Genomic DNA, 15,914 nt, shown 5'->3' on the forward strand with positions numbered 1-15,914 from the left:
TTGTTAAAAGTCTCTCAAATTTAGGAATGGTTGATTTATTTTAACCCGTTCTAGCACATAGTGTTTTGCGAATCTCAAACACAGTGCATATTGGTGGTTACAAAAATGAGGAGCAAGAAAGTGTTGGTGTGTACTAGTGTTTTGTGTGTCACTAAAGATTGTGGGTGCAAAGCCTCTATTACCCCAACACTTCTGCAAATAGTGTTGAAGTTCTACTTTGTCAGATTTTTAAGATGTTGTGGTTTTAAATGATGGGGACTGTGTTAAGTCTGAGTGCTGGGTTTTCATAGGAGGAATTGTTGGCTGGATTTAAATTGCCTGAGCTATGGACATGTGGAATTACCACCAAGTTCAGCATCCTGTCCTGCTAGGCACCATTCCTTGTTTATCCCAGATCACAGTCTGTCTCATCAAGTATTTCCAGTGTGATACTATAACAACAGTAATAATTCAAAATTTGAATACGGGAATAAGGGTGTAAGATTGAAATTCAGTTTAGTTTAGTTTTTATTTGCCTTAGAGATAAGAGCATCTAAATTCTAGCATTTCCTAGCTGTTCACTGTGACCTTAATATTCTAGGAGCTTTGTTTAATTTAATAAGAAAAAAAAAAGTGGATTTTTTTGGTTGTTTTTTTTTTTCCCCTTTATCACATGAATCTAGAGGTTGATGCTTTCGGAATAAACCCACAGCTGTTGTCAGGCTTGCAGTAAGATCATAAGAGCTGGCAACGCTACTGAGTTTGTTTTGTTTCAGCCAAAGTCCAGCTCAGAAATCTGGAGGGGATATCCCCAGGAAATAACACCTTGAGTTCCCACACTGCCTTCCTTGCCCTTTTGTAAAACTGTGGGATAAATCTTCCGAACATGAGATTCTGCTTAACCTACTGAGGCTTTTTTGTTCGTCTTCTGATCTCTTCCCCACTCCTCTTCCTCTCCTCTTGGTTAAAACCTGTTATCTCTGTACAGGAAAGCACTCCTGCCAGGGACACCGGCACCACCAAATTTCAAACCTTTGTTACCGAGCACAGTTTCTACACGTTTTGAAGGTGGGCAGAGCTTTTAACTCGTTTTTTGTTTGGGTTTGGTTTTTTTTTTAGTTCTTCTGGTTCTCTCTTTCTCACATGTCTTCCTGCTTCTTAAATATACGTCGCCTGTATCGGCAGGAAGCCGGGTGCTGCGCTGTGTCGGTGCAGGCTTTCCTCTCCCTCTTTCCACCGCTCACGGGCTCGGGGCCATCCTGTCCACCCCCCGCGAGATGAGAAGAGATTCAGCACGCGAGTGTTTTATGGCTCCTCCTTCACCAGGGATGAGTCTACTTGGGCGATGCTGGGAGGTTTAAAAAACACCACCTGTCATTTGTTTTACATGCCAAACTGGCAGGAGGTGATGCTGCCGTTGGAGCATTCTTATCAGCTCCCAGATTGAGCAGGGCATGGCCTGACAGTATTTTGGAAGCTTATTTGCTTCTCCTCTCACGCTGTTTGGTGTTGACATCCTTCTTTGAGCCACCTTTCCCTGGATGAAGGGCTGGCTGGTAAGTCTGTCCTTTCTTGAAGCCAGCAATTTCCTTTCTGCGTTTACCTCCATGGGACAGAAGGCTGCAGCAGAAGAAGCAAGGACTGGAGCTGGAGGACTTCTTCCAGACATTTTTGGTGGGACGTGGCATGGTTGCACCGAGGGTGCCACTAGTGAACGCTGTCAGTCGTATCGGTTGGTCCTTGCATACTCTCTTCTGCAAAAGTTGGGCTTGGAGATGATGCCAATGAAATTTTCAATTCTCTGGTATCTCTTCAGTGTTTCCGTGGGAAGCTGTTGAAAGGGGAGCATGAGAAAGAATTGATCCAGGATGGTTAAACCTCATAAGATGATAGATTCCCCTTGTTGCTGGCAAACTGCAGTGAACTGAATTTTTGTGCTGAGTGGAAGCAGAATTTTCAGACTTCTCGAATGCTGGAGTTTCTATGTACGTTTTTGTTAATAAATCTTCAGTAAATATTTGCTTGTCTGTTTTTATCTCCTAGTAGACCGGCTTGGGTATGCGCTTCTATACAGCCACTACAGAAATTCCTTATCTATAAAAAACAACCATCTTTCACAACCGTGCAGTACAAAATACATGACTGCAAAGCTTTTTTTTTCCTGGAAGAAGGTGTATTTTTATCATCTCTCAGTAAAACCCAGGACTTGCAGTGAGGTGTGCAGGAGAGGCACAAACAGTTAAGCTCAATGTGCGAAGACAAACGTGGCCTTGGAAGTGATTGCCTGAACAGCAGTATTAGCAGTGTGCAAACAAGTTAATGCTTGTGCATACCTATTTGTCCTCTGCTGCAGTCCGTCAGCTCTGGGATGCAGCAGTGTATGAAAGGGGTGATTTGAAGGAGTCAGTAGATTGAGACGATCTACTACTACTCTGCTTCATTTTGTGCAATATCGGTAACTGCTACTAAAAATGAGAGCTTGGAGTTGTTTGTGGTTGGCTGGATGTGAGAAAGATCTTGGTTTTTCAAAAAGTTTCAAGCCTTTTATAGGGTGTAACACAGATCAGCAACTTGAATATGAAAAGAAACTGCTGTCTTTGTAAGCAGAAGTGACTGATCCGTTCGGGCCGTGTGAAGGTGGCAGCTTGCAGGAGGGGTGGGCACGCTCACAGGGGTGCAGGGGACTGTGCTTGCCTGTCATCTTGCTCCAGATTTTGAAGCTTTTGAAGTAGCCGAGAGTCCTTTAAGACTTGAATCGTGCAGGCTGCTTTGTGGATGCTGATTTGAAGACGCTCGTAAGTGTACTTGAAGCTGATGAGAAAGTGATGCAAACTCATGGCGCTCGATTCTTTAATCCAGCTGATGTTGTCCCCTTGAGTGGGCGAATTTGGGTTTTGTGCTGACTGCCTCCTTGTATTCTGAGAGCGGCCTCGAGTACAGTAGTTTCTCATATATGACAGCTGAAAAGAAAAATGCTCCAGACAGAAATGTCTGTGTTTCCTTGACAAAGGAAGGTCATTTCTTTAGTCACTTGTAATGGCTCAGTCGATTTCAGTGCCTCCATGGATTTATACTGATCACCACCAAAACCTGAATGCTTCCTTCTGTTTCTCTATGGAAATATTGATTCTGTTTAAATCAAGAGTAATTCTGCTGAAGTCAATTGAGTTACATGGTGGGGAATTGTACATGGTAGATGATGTAGGTTCACTTTGTCTGGATTTCCTTGCAGATTTAGCCCAAAATGAGTCACAGAAGGGGACAGGTGGTTGTGCCAGGGCAGAGCTGGGACAGCCACTGCCACCACCATTGTCTGCACAGGTTTCTCTGCCGTGTGATAAACCATCTGACTGTTTCCCTACCCTGCTCTGCCCATTCCTGTTGCCAGTCGTGGTATCATTTGCTCGTTACAACTTTACTTTCCAAATTGCGTGGCTTCTCAGAGAGGTAGCCCAGTGGTTTGTCTGAGCCTAGGCAATCATTTGCCTATTAGAAAGGTTTGCTGCTTTTAAAATAAGAAGTCAGTCAGCAAAGGTGCTGAAAACTGTATGTAATTTTACCTGGTTGATGGTATACATTTCTGTGTATATACCTTCTTGAATTACTTATTTGTGTACAGTCTCTGTCCCAGGCCCCTTTTAGAGAAATGTGCAGCTGTACTGCAGAGGGAGATGTGGAGATGCCTGTTGTGATGGGCTGGGCTCTGCGACGGGGATGGGACATGCTCTCAGCTTGGGCTGATTGTCGGTAGATGCATCCCTAGTGAAAGGAAAACAGAAATTTCCATTTCTCACACCCCTGAGCAGGCCAGCATAAGCCCCCGTTCCCATGATGTTCCTGCTCGGCTACACATGTCTCCCCGGCGACATGGCACTTGGGAAGGTGCTGTGCGACCTGCTGTGTCTGGGACAATTGAAAAAGTTTTTGAGCTTCCTGAGTCAGTTCTGATTCAAAATGAAATCTGTAAATCTGAAGCTTTAGATGAACACCTTGATAACTTCAATGTTTCCTCATCCCCTTAAAGGGGCAATGTAGCCTCTGTGCAGGTCGGTGAGACCTGAAGAATTACTGCTTTGAGTTGCAAGCCTGTGTAAAATCAGGGTTTGACATTCGAAAGAGATGTCTGAGTAAAAATGTCTATTGAATATATGTAACTGCTGAGTTATTTTTTCATTCTGATACACAACATCATCTTTTTTTCCTTTCTTTCTGTTTGATTGGTAAAAAGAAAATAAGTGATGCTGCTGCAGAAGGACAGCAGCTTTAGAAGATGTTGAGAACATTGTACACAGAAACAGTTTCACAGAGCAAGCTGAATTCATTTCAGGAGTGAAAAAACGGCCACAATTCGATGGCTGTTGGGTGTTTGTGAAGTGATGTTCTGGTTTCAGTGCAGAAGTTGTTGCGTCTGTATCATGATGATCCTCATTCCTTCTAACTTGTCCCTCCGCAGTCTGTCCTTCAGGTGTCTGTTTTTCTGCAACAGCTGCTTTGGTGATCTCCATCAGTCATAAATTCAATTTTAAAAAGCCGTTGTTGTGCCCCTTGCTGCTAGTCCCTCATAGTCTGGGGAAAAAGCCCAGATCCCTCTACCTGAGAAAGACCTTGTGGAATAAAGCTTCTGGCTGGCATGAACTCTAAATCCCATTAATTTTCAAGACCCCGAGAAGTGTGCATGTGCGTTTGTCTGCCTGGCGCCAGAGCCGCTGCTCCCTTTCGCTCCGGCCATGGATTAGATGGCTGTCCGGAGCGAAGCGCAGCGTGCGTGTCCCGCAGGGCGACGTCCCTGCTCGCCTGCGGATTAACCTGCGCGTGTTGTCTTGCAGAGAGGAATCCCGGGAACCGGAGTGCTGGAGCACCCTGTCTCACACCGTGCACTCGGGCGCCTACAGCGTGACGCACCACCGCCGCCTCGATGTCTACACGCTGACGGCTGGCGCCAAGGGAGGGGCAGCGGCCAGCGTGGAGAGCGACATCCGGCACCTGCAGAGGCACATGCGGAGCCACCGGCACACGGTAAGGAGAAGGCGGAGGCGGTGGAAGAAGAGCGGAGCTTTTCGTGTCGTGTCTTTCACACGCAGCCTGGCGCCTGAGGAGGATTGCCCCACGCAGGCACGCTTTGGAGGCGTATTTACCTCAGCGCTTTCTCTGGATGTCGTTACCAAACATCCCGGTGGACACCTGCCCTGTTTCCTTCTCGTTTGAGCACGGGGAGATCTGATAAAGCTGTACGAGGTGGGCGAATTTTCACTCTCAGGAAAGCAGCAGTCCTGGGGCTGTGCAACACCCTGTGGAACCCTGGCCTGCTCCTGCTTCCCGCCTTCTCCATGATGTTGAGACCTGCTTGGGTGAGGAGGGAAGCCTCCCTGGAGATAGACTGACCCTCCGGGGTGTCTGGCAGCCATCGGGCAGGCTCTGGAGCAGGGCTGGGTCTGGAGGGCTGTGTGCTGTGGGGGTGTCCCTGTTCAGATGGAAAGTTCAGGGTCAGAGAAGGGACTGAGGGGAAAGTCTCTGGGGCACGTGATGGAGAAAACAGCCATTTCGTCAGCACCTCGGTGTAGAACTCAGAGGATGAACTTGCCCTGGCCACGCAGGATGCATGTCCATAGCAGCCCCCACACTGCACTCCTCTGGATCTCACTTCAGTCGGATCACGGGAGCCCTGGGGCTTTGAAGGGCTTCTTCTCTCTGCTTTAAAATAGATGCCACAGGGACTCAGTTAGGACGGGAGGGTGAAACAGCAGGACACTTCTGTGCCTCTTCTCAGAAACACCCACATGTCTTGCACAGGTGGCATCGCTCATGGGTGTTCCTTCATCAGCTCATACATCCGCTGTTACAGAGGTGTTCCACCTAAATAACAGGGAGTTCTGTTCCTTTAACTTAGGAAGGAGAGAATCATTATCTGCAGGCAGTGGGCTGGGGGGACGTTCAGAGTTACGGGCCATCCTGAGCTGTTTTCACCCTTCTCTGGGCTCTCAAGATGTTAATTCCTCCCGGGCTCAACAGGAACTGGTGGCATGAGTAGCAAACCCAGGCTAGCCATGAAATCGCTTCCCCTTTCCATCAAACGACATTGAAGCATGGCCAGCACATCCAGCTCGCTGCTTGTTTGCTCCTGCGAATGCCAGATGGGTACATTTTGCCTGACAATGAAATCAGAAAAAGGCTATGTTTAGACTTTTTCTTTCCAGTACTGTTTTGCTTCACATCTAATCTGATTTGAATTTGGAAAGCAGCCCTGTAATTATTTCATTTAGGTTCATTTTGGGTCAGTTAAAAGCCAGTTGACTCCCTTTGGAGACAGCTCTATTTTTCAGGCTATCGGCAGAGTGACTTCACCGTGAGGATGCTGGAGGTGCCATGGCCCCTCCTTTTGAAAAACTTGCTTGTTCCCAAGCAAGCGTCGCTGTCATCTGTGTCTGTTCGTCCTGGCTGTGTTGTCTGTGTCTGTCCATCCTGGCTGGGGACCAGCAGCATGGTCTCCGTGCTCTGCTGCAGGGTTATAGGCACCAGACGGCCAGCACGTCGTTTGATCCTGTTTGTTTGCCCTTGCAAAAAATAGCTGCAGCCTGTGGGTACCGCTGTACGCAGAACCCTGCGTCCCATCCCTGGTGCCGTATGATGGATGGAGATGCCAACCTGTCTACCTCTCATGCTAACCTGTCTTGGGATGCATCAGATCCAGGAAGCTCTGGCATAGGTGGCAGCATATATGGGAGCTGGGTAGCAGGATTGTTTTAAGTAGGAGATTCGAGGCAAACACCAAAAGTATGTTTAGTGGCTTGTGATTCATTGGCGGTGCTCATTGTTTGCAAACCTCAGAGTGTGGAAAGGCGAGTAAACATAATATCCTCAGTGTAGCAGGGATGATTTTGGCCACTATTTGTATATGCAATACCCAGAAGTTCCCTGTGATGCATCAATTAATATATTGGCCATTTTACTAGTCAGGGAGAAAAGAGATATTCAAGCTGACGGTTTTGGTATAAAATTGTATTTCTCTGAGAACTAGAGTCTTAAAATTTGCAGGGATCTGTTTAAGTTAGTCTTCTAGGATGCATGTATTTTTCAGAGTATTTTTACAAATAAATGCAAAAAATAACAGATTTGAAAAATAGTTCATTAGAGTTTTATATTTGTGGAGAATCACAGGCACTTACTGAGAAGCCAGCATGGCCTCTGAAAGTTTACGGTGCAAAACCCCTGAGCCTGCTGCAGAAAACCAAGGGAGCTCTGTGGGGTGTACATTGAAGAACTGAGGTTGCTCATTAATTTAACAAGTCACTTTTTGTAAGATATGAGCATTGATATGCAGCAACGAGAATAAAAATGCAGATATTGAAACAGACAGTTCTTTTTAAGTAAAGGTTTGATTGTATCAAACTACAAAAGCTTGGGGGATCCTTGACAAAGCAGATGTTTTGGAAGGAAAATGCAGATTAGAGGGTAATCGAGTACTTTGCTACTGTTCCATGATAATGCACATATTAATTTTAATAGTGTGTCATCATTTTCAAATTTTTATTTCCATTATGGAAGTATATTTCAGATATTTAATTATGCATGCAATTTGCAGGAATAGATTAGATGATTAGTTCAGTCCTAGGAGCAGGAGACAAGTGACGGTGTTTGGACATTGTCAGCCAATTTCCACGTCTGAAGTAGCGCTTCCATCAATATAGAGAAGATTGAGCAACGCTGATGAGAACTGAGGAGTGCCATTGGGCAGGAATCTGAAGTTGCTTTAAAGCAGCATTTGCTCAAGCCCTTCGGGATTAGACTGGTGTATATTTGCATTATTTGGTAGCTTGAATTCTGCTGTTTACTGATCTTGAATTTACGTGCACTCAAGAACTATGACTACAGCTTCTCGAAGGACAATTACAAATGTTACAGCTCTTCTCAGTGGTGACAGATGGTGTAACAAGGGGGTAGAAGGACAAACTGCAGCTTCAGGGGGTTCAGGCTGACTGTTAGAAAAAAACTCCTTCGTGGAGGATGGTGTGGCCTAGTCATCAGAGGTTATGGGCACTTGGCAGGACAGTCATGCCTGACCTGGTGTCTCATTGATCATAGTCCAGCTTCAGGTAAGAGGTTGGACTAGATGACCTCCATCCAGGTGCTCTTTCCAACCAGTGTTTCTGTCATTCTAATAACTTCAGTATTACTGTGTGACAAAACCAAGACATAAAAAACCCGTTGCAGTAAATTTGTAACTCTGTCCCGAGGGACATGAGGTAGAGGTACAGTGGGAGCAGGAGTCACATCAAATAGGATTATATAGATTCAGATCTCGTAGATGGTGGAGACAGTGTAAATGTGTGACAAATCAAAATAATGTTTTTTTTTTGTTTGTTTTTGTTTCTTGTTACAGAGTTCAAGGCAGCAAACAGAGCCTGTACTGGGAGATTTTGGAGACAGCTGTGCTAAAGGAGCAGAGCCAGATGGTCACCCAGCCACTACCTCTCAGACCCTAGAAGAAATGGCAAGAGAAGGAAGACAGGAAAGTCCATCTGATGTTGTTCACCTGGACGTTGGGCAGCTCTCAAACCAAACCCTCCAGGAGGAGAAATGCAACAACAGGCGTTCGGGAGCTTTTAATGATGCGCCAGATGACTTGCTGAGCCTGGGGGATGCAAAGTGCCCAGAGTGCTTCTGTGGAAGTAAACATACAGTGACGTTGAGTAAAAAGGAAGAGGAGGGGCCAACCTCTGCTGAAGGCTCTGGGACTGTATCAGATGAGGAGGACTGCACAGTGAGCCTATGCGTGAGCGCAAACGGCACCATAAATCTTCCATCCTGTGGAAATACAAATGAGGAAGCTGGAATGACATCTGCTGGAGTTGGTTTGGATCCGGCCGGCTTGTGCGGTAAAGATAGTCCCCATCAGGAAGCGCAGGCTGCCGAGGAGCGTGCAGCTGACAGTTCTGTTACTGTGGTCGAAACTGCAGGCGAAGCTTCCTTGGAGGGCGTGGATGTGGCTATGGGCCAAACTGAATGCAGGAACTGTACAGGGGCAGCCGAGAGGGCTGCGGGCCAGCAGCAGGTAGAAGATGGGATGGCTGAGGCTGGTGAAAGGAGGGCTGCAGACCTAGAAGAGCAGTCGCCAACTAAGGAAGAGTCAGACAGTGCTGCTCAGCCCTTACTCAGTGGTTTTAATGGCTCTGAGTGTGCAGATGAGGAGGATGCAAACGTGGGAATGGTGCCGGGATGTGGCGGTACGAATGCAGACGGTGGCACCAACAGCGTCTCTGTTGACCTTTGCGAGAGTGGCCGTAAGAAAGAGACTGGAGCAGACTCACACACCGATGAGGTAAACAGTGCCTTCTTGGAAAGCCAGGGCCACGCCGGTGTCGCAGCCAGGCAGGATGTCACTGCGAGCACTGGGACAGCATTGCCAGCAGTGAATGGGGTGAAGGTTCCCACATGTGCATCAAAACCTGGTCCTGGTTTGGAAATCCATGACAGCAGTAAGAATGGGGAGCAAGAAGAGTGGGTTGAAGCAGGTTGCACAGATGGGAAATCCAGCTCGCCCTCGCTGGAAGACAGTGTGGAAACTAATGGCCCTGATGCTGAACCTCAAAGTGATGATGTTGGTGGATCTAACCAAAGCAACACAGAACCTGTGTGTGGCCAGGAGAGAGATGGGATCACTGAACGTGTGGCTGAAGCAATGGAGGGCAGTGAAGCCTGTGAAGAGAAGCCAGTAGGAACTGATACCAGCAGCAGCAGAGATGGAGGAAGCGCAGACTCTGCAGACGGAGGCCAGGAAGTTGCTGGCTCTCGCCCTTCTGCTGATCAAACTGTCGTTAAAGATGAAATGGGTGACAACTTCAAACCAGACACTGCTGAAGAGAGCAAACATGAGCCTGCATCGCTCCCTCCGGAGGATGCAAGCACATGCCTGGCAGAAAAAGAGCCTGCACAAACGGAAGTAGAGATAGCAGAAAGTGCTTTGGAGCAGGAGGGGCTGAGCGGCGAGATGAAATCAGTCGCTCCCCTACCCAGAGAAGAGGGACCAGCTGGGAGTCCGGAGGGAGATGCTGCAGTGGCACCTCCCGGGCAGGAGGCAGCTCTGCAAGGTAAGGACCTTGGATTAGCTGTGTGTGCCAAGGACGCAGACTGTGCAGAGGATAATTTAATAGGCACGCCCTCTGTAATTCATAATGAAGAATCTAAACAAAATCAGGAAGCGGCAGCTGGCTCGGCAGAGCTTGCCCAGCAGCATGGCGGAGAGCATGGCAGGGTAGCTGCCAGAGCTGGCTGGCCTGCGGACCATGCGGGGGACAAGGGCTCTCCAGAGCAGAGCCTGTCACAGGAGGCTGAAGGAGGCAAAGCTGAGTCTGACCAGGAGGCTTGTGCAAGTGGCAGGGAGCAGGTTTTGTCAGAAGAACTTGCCGCTGTTGTGAAACCCTCTGGCTGCAGTCAAGGGGGGCCTGTGGCAGGTGGCAGTGATGTGGGTGCTGGGCTGAAAGGTTCGGACCCTGCCGAAGAAACACGCAAGACCGAGGCAGCAGGTGCAGGAGAAGGCACCATGCACGGACCCGCATCGGCAGGCGAGTCACCGGGTGCAGAGAGCGACCCTTGTCAGGATGCGGGGCTGGACCGAGAGCATGATCCCCATCAAACCCAACAGCAAATCTCCCAGCGCAGCAGCACCCCCGAATTGAAGGATGCTTCAGAAGTGGCAGCCCCAGGTGATGCCTGTGGGAGTAAGGAAGCATTAAGGCCGGTGGGGGTAACCGCTGTCGCAGCGTATCCGCAAGAGCAGGAGGACGTGGAAAGTGTGCTTCCCCGGGCAGCGCTTCAGCCCATCGCGGAAGAGCCCACGTGCGACAGCGACTCCAGCAGCGACACCGTTTGTCTGGCCGGCGAGAGCGATGCTGGTCCCTCTGGGAAAGCGGCTCATGGGGAGGTCTTGGCTGAGCCCGAGGGAAAGCAGAGCCGAGCCGTACCCGAATCCCCATTCTCGCCGTGTTCGTGCCATTTACATGCTGTTGAGTCACTGGAAAATGTGGGAGTAAAGAGTTTGGTTTCGGCAGATGATGGCTCCTCTCTGGATAAAGTTCCTAAAATGGTAAAAAGTTTTGATGCGGTGGTTTTTGCAGCAGAGGCACCTTGTTCCCCTGAATTACCAGCTGGTGAAAAAGTGGGGCTTGAGCCCCAGGCTGCAGTGGATGTGGGAGCCAGCCTTAATGGAGAAATGGATTTAAGTTCCTCGACAAAGAAGAGGAACGTCAGCCTGGCAGCGCAACGAGCTGAGCCTGTTACAGGTAGGAGAAATCAGTGGGTTTCTTACTTTTTACTTTTTCCTTTGTAGATGTACCTCTGGCATCTCATCAGCAAAGGAAGGGAAATAGGAGCAGAAGGCCTGCCTTGCTGAGGAAGTGTAGGTGGGGGTCGGGTTTCTTCTGAGAAACAAGACATCTGAAGTTACACATTAAAACTTGCAGTTCAAATACAGGTTTCTTGGCTGGCACTGGAGGTGAGGACAGGACATCATCTCGTATGAATTTGTGCAGAAGAATTTCTAGCACATGAATCCTCCCTGGAGGAGGAATGAATGGGAGGGAGATTGCGGTATCTTCAAGTTAGACGCTTTCATGTGGGCCTGAGGGTTTATTTACTTAGTGCTATTCCTTCGCTTCTCCCCTTTATTTCTTCTAACGTGGAGCCAGAGGGTATGACGGGGCTCTCTTGAGTTTTCTTTGCTCGTCTGGTTGAAACAGCTGCCGGTGTCCCTCTGAACGGGGCAAAGCCGCTTCCTAATTGGCGGTATTAGGTCATTTAAAAAAGCAAGCAAGCCCTACCCCCACCGCCTTTTCCGGGCTGCAGAGCTTTTTTGTTGGGCAGAGCAGCTGGTGGTGTTTTCCAGTGCGTTTAAGCAGTACTGGAACTCAGATGATGAGTTTTACTTGCGGCAGTCAGCTGGGAAGCGGGACCGGCATTCCCCGCGGATGAGTGGTGATGGGGGAGAGCGGTGGGACTTGGGGGACAGCGTAGACGTCCGGTGCCCGCGCGACAGGAGCAAACAGAACACGTCACCAGGTAACTCCGAAAAGGGAAATAGAGGTAAATTGAATGAAAGAGAAATAGGTTTGTTGTTGCAGCCTGGAATTAAATCATAGGTGAATTTGTTACTGGAGCATGGAGCTAATGTGATCTTTATATTCCACCTGTTCAGGCAGCTGTTAAATGGAAGCAGCTGAACTTTGTCAGTTGCTGTTTTTTTTCTCTGCTGTGAGACAATGATACAGTGCCTCTCACTTTCCCAGCACTGAACAAATAAACAAACCAACCAACCATTGAAACAATTTTTTAAAAATCTGCCATGATACAAATTATGAAGTTGTAAAGCTGTAAAACTGTTTTAATGCTGGAAGCTGTTTCCTCTGTCTAATGGGGTGATGGCAGAGGATTGCCTCCAAATGGAGACGGGGGAAAGGATTGATTTTGGAGGTAGTTAGTGGTAGGTCCAGCAAATCTTTTTTTCATTGAGCTCAGGATTTTTAGAAAGTTTATGTGTCGGGAGATAACCAGCAAACATCATAGTCAGGAGATCATTAGTAAATAAGTAGAAAGACTTAAAGGTGGATTAGAAAGCTGTTTCAGAAAGAAACCTATTTTGGTGCTGTGAGGGATTGACAGTTCCACAGGGCGGGAGTGGCTGTAAGTCAATACCTGGTGGGGCTCCTTTCTTCTGGGAGCCTCCTGCTCTGCTGGCTCCAGCCATACAGTCCTGGTCTTATCCCCGGTTGGATTCTTGGAGGCGTGACGTTGTCTAGGCGAGGTTTTAAAAGGAGAAGGGACCAAATGGTCCAATACGATAGTGACTGAAGTAGGAAAGTAATATTAAGGCATCATTCTGCGGTAGACTATGGAAAAGAGTGAAACAAAGGAGGTAATCCTTTTACTGATTTCAAAGACTTAAGGATTTAGGGTTAAAAGGTCTTGGAATACAATGATCTGACCTCTCCGTTAAGGAGTTGTTTGTTTTTAATGAGATTCTGCACAAAGCAAAACTTCAGTTGGAATATCTTCTCTTGAAGAACTTTAGGATTGCTCTGAGGCAAAACATTAGGGAAGCTCAAATAAAATACTAGCTTAAAGCACAGGCAAGCGACTGCTGTGAATCCAAGCTCACGATTTGAAGTATTTCTGAAATTTACCTCCTATAAAGCAGCATCTAGAAATCTGATAGGGCAGTAATTCAGAGAACAGATATATTCTTTATTGTTGTCGCTGTGTACGTTCTTCATGTCGATGTTTAAGCTTTGAGCAGCGCATTTTGTGTCCTAGTTCAGTGGCAGCCTTCAGTTCTTCATGTCAGTTCTTCTTCGCTGTGTCAGTGCTGAGGATTTTTTCCTGGGTTTGTGCAGAGTATTTTGTAGCCATGCAGGAGTCGTCAGCGCCCAGAATGAATCAGATCCTTTCCCGATAGACTACAATAAAGCCTTCTTAAAGGAAGTGTAGGTCATGAGGCCATTTCCCAGAAACGTATGTGATCGGAGAGTTTTATTGTCGTGTTAATTTATCAGAGATGTAACCAGCTGATGACGATGTTGCTACTACTCCAAATCGTTGAGCTTTTTATTTCTTTTTGATTTATATTGTGAAATTGCTCCCAAATATATACCTGTTTATCTCGCTGGTTCTTAGTTTCAGCCTACCCCCAAAACGAGTGATCTCAAAGGGGTAATTGCCTTATCTAGACAAATATCTAGTGACAGATCCCAGCTTCGAAGGAGTGATGAAGGTGGAAGATCCTACTTTGATAAGGCAGCTCCTCATGCTATTAGCTTTGGGCTCAGAACTGCGTTACAGCTGAGTAATAGGTTCTTCAAGTACATTATTTCCAAGCCAGGCAGATAGATGCTACTTGTTAAAAAAGCAGACAGTTAGGATATGAAATCATACCACAGTAGCCAGGCTGGGTGAGAAGAGGAAAAACAGCATGTAGATGCCCTATCCCTGGCAGTGTTCAAGGCCAGATTGGATGAGGCTTTGGGCAACCTGGTGTAGTGGAGGGTGTCCCTGCCCATGGCAGGGGGGTTGGAACTAGATGATCTTTGAAGTCCTTTCCATCCCAAACCATTCTATGATTCTATGATATATCTGTACATCCAAAATACCTCTGAGTAGATGTGGTTTCTTGGTAGAAAGTGACACCGGCAAGGTTAGGTTATATGGTTGGGGCTTGGCATCTTAAATTAACAAATACTGTAATCACTGCTCCCTAGCTCTTCTCCTGAGAGAAGTATCCCTAGTGGATCTCTTGTAGATCTCAGGGTTTAAAGAAAACATTCATTGCCAGATAGAAGAATATCACCTTATTTTGAATTTTACCCATCTTCACCTCATTCTCCTCAATGGCATTTTCCCTATGGGAAAGTGCTTAATATGATTTCCTTTCTCTGGTAGAGTAGCAGAATGAACCAGTAACAAATATCACTGACCATACCACACATGCAGTAAGGTGCTCTATGCCCCAGAGACTGCTGTGATAGCATTACAGTGCTTTTTGTTTGGAATATGTTTCTCAACAGAAGTTTAGGCAGAAGTGGCAGAGTGCAAAAAATTGTCCCCTTGAATTTCATCCTGAGGGCACATGGCTTGGTCCTCCAGTTCTTACCTAGCACAGAGCATCGCTACACCACTTGCTTCTCCTGTCCTCAGTGCACCAGAGGTTTCTTCCTTGTGTATTGACTCTTGGACCAAGATCTCGACTATCATGGCACCGCTGCAACCCCAAGCAGATCTCATCACAGCCGTGATCTCTGCTTTGCCAACAAATGGGACTGGCAGAAATTTGTAGCATTACCTCTGATTTCTGAGAGTCTGCCCACAAACTCATCTAATCGAGATAAAATCATGCCAATTTGACTTAATGATGTTGAATAGTTTATAAATAGAACGTTGCAAAACCAGATAGTCCCAAAGTCAAGGGTAGACTTTAAAGCCGATGGAAAACCATTGGTGGCAGTTGTTAAAGCAGTTTTCCCGTGAAGATGGGAGGCTCCTCTTGTTAAATCCCTGAATGGGTAAGCTCACTGCAAACGTACATCGCCCTTAAGAAGGTGTTGTCATCCATCCAGTGTTTGTTTTTAGTAGAAATGAGAGAGGGAGCAGGATTAGAGGGGAGGTTTAGCCCTAAGACAGCCACTCTCCAGCCATGTGGCTTTGGTCGAATCACTTCACTCCTCTAAAAGTGCCCTGTGTGTCGGAAGAATCATTAGTTTAGGATTGAAAGAGTATTAGAACCTTGACTTCATGCCAGGGAAAGGTAGACAGAAGGGAACCCCTGGGGGAATGGTGACTAATGACAGCTTTACTGGGCAGTGAAAGCAGCTGGGACATGATGTTTGTATTGCTGCAGTGATGACACTGTCACCGGAGCATGAGGAAGGGGAAAATCAGCTGGGACTTCATGAACTGTGTGAAGGGTCTGCCTCCCTAGTCCAGGGACCTAAAGGTCATCCTTAAGGCAGTGCAGGTGGGCTGAATTTTTGAAGCTCGTGACATTTTTTTTCAATGCTTAATATACCAGTTGAGATGCAAGGCTGGTTTCTTGCGTTGTCTTCAGGTTATGGCAAGAGGAAAAAGAGCAAAAATTCTGGTTCTTTAACTACACGAACAGGAGCCAAGAAAATACGTGGCCAAACACATGCAGATGTGCTCAGCTTCACCTAGAGCTTTTCAGGAGTTTTACCCCGTGCTTGCTGCTGTTTCATAGTTTTCTTCAGTCCCAGACACGATAGTTGTTAAAACTAATAACAAACAAGCAGCAAAGTCGGGAGTGAAACCAGATGTTTGAAGTCCAGTGGACTTGCTGAAGGGGTGTTGGGGTTGGGTTTTCTTTTTTTTTTTTTGAGACTGGTTTGAATAAACAGAGAAGTATCAGCAGCGCTGAAAGAAGTTTGTTTTTAAATTGC

At 47.0% G+C, this 15,914-nt stretch overlaps 1 protein-coding gene across 1 annotated transcript in view; it reads left to right on the top strand.

Annotated features, from left to right (window-relative positions):
* Nucleotides 1-15,914, top strand: part of AKAP13 (A-kinase anchoring protein 13) — a 144,668-nt gene that overhangs the window by 36,988 nt on the left and 91,766 nt on the right. The window contains exons 5-6 of the mRNA XM_086620560.1: nt 4,806-4,995; nt 8,357-11,255. Of these exons, the coding sequence (XP_086476686.1) occupies nt 4,806-4,995; nt 8,357-11,255 (3,089 nt within the window). The remainder of the gene's footprint in view (nt 1-4,805; nt 4,996-8,356; nt 11,256-15,914) is intronic.

Source organism: Tauraco erythrolophus, chromosome 14 (assembly GCF_009769465.1).
Source record: "Tauraco erythrolophus isolate bTauEry1 chromosome 14, bTauEry1.pri, whole genome shotgun sequence".
Classification (NCBI taxonomy): Eukaryota; Metazoa; Chordata; class Aves; order Musophagiformes; family Musophagidae; genus Tauraco; species Tauraco erythrolophus.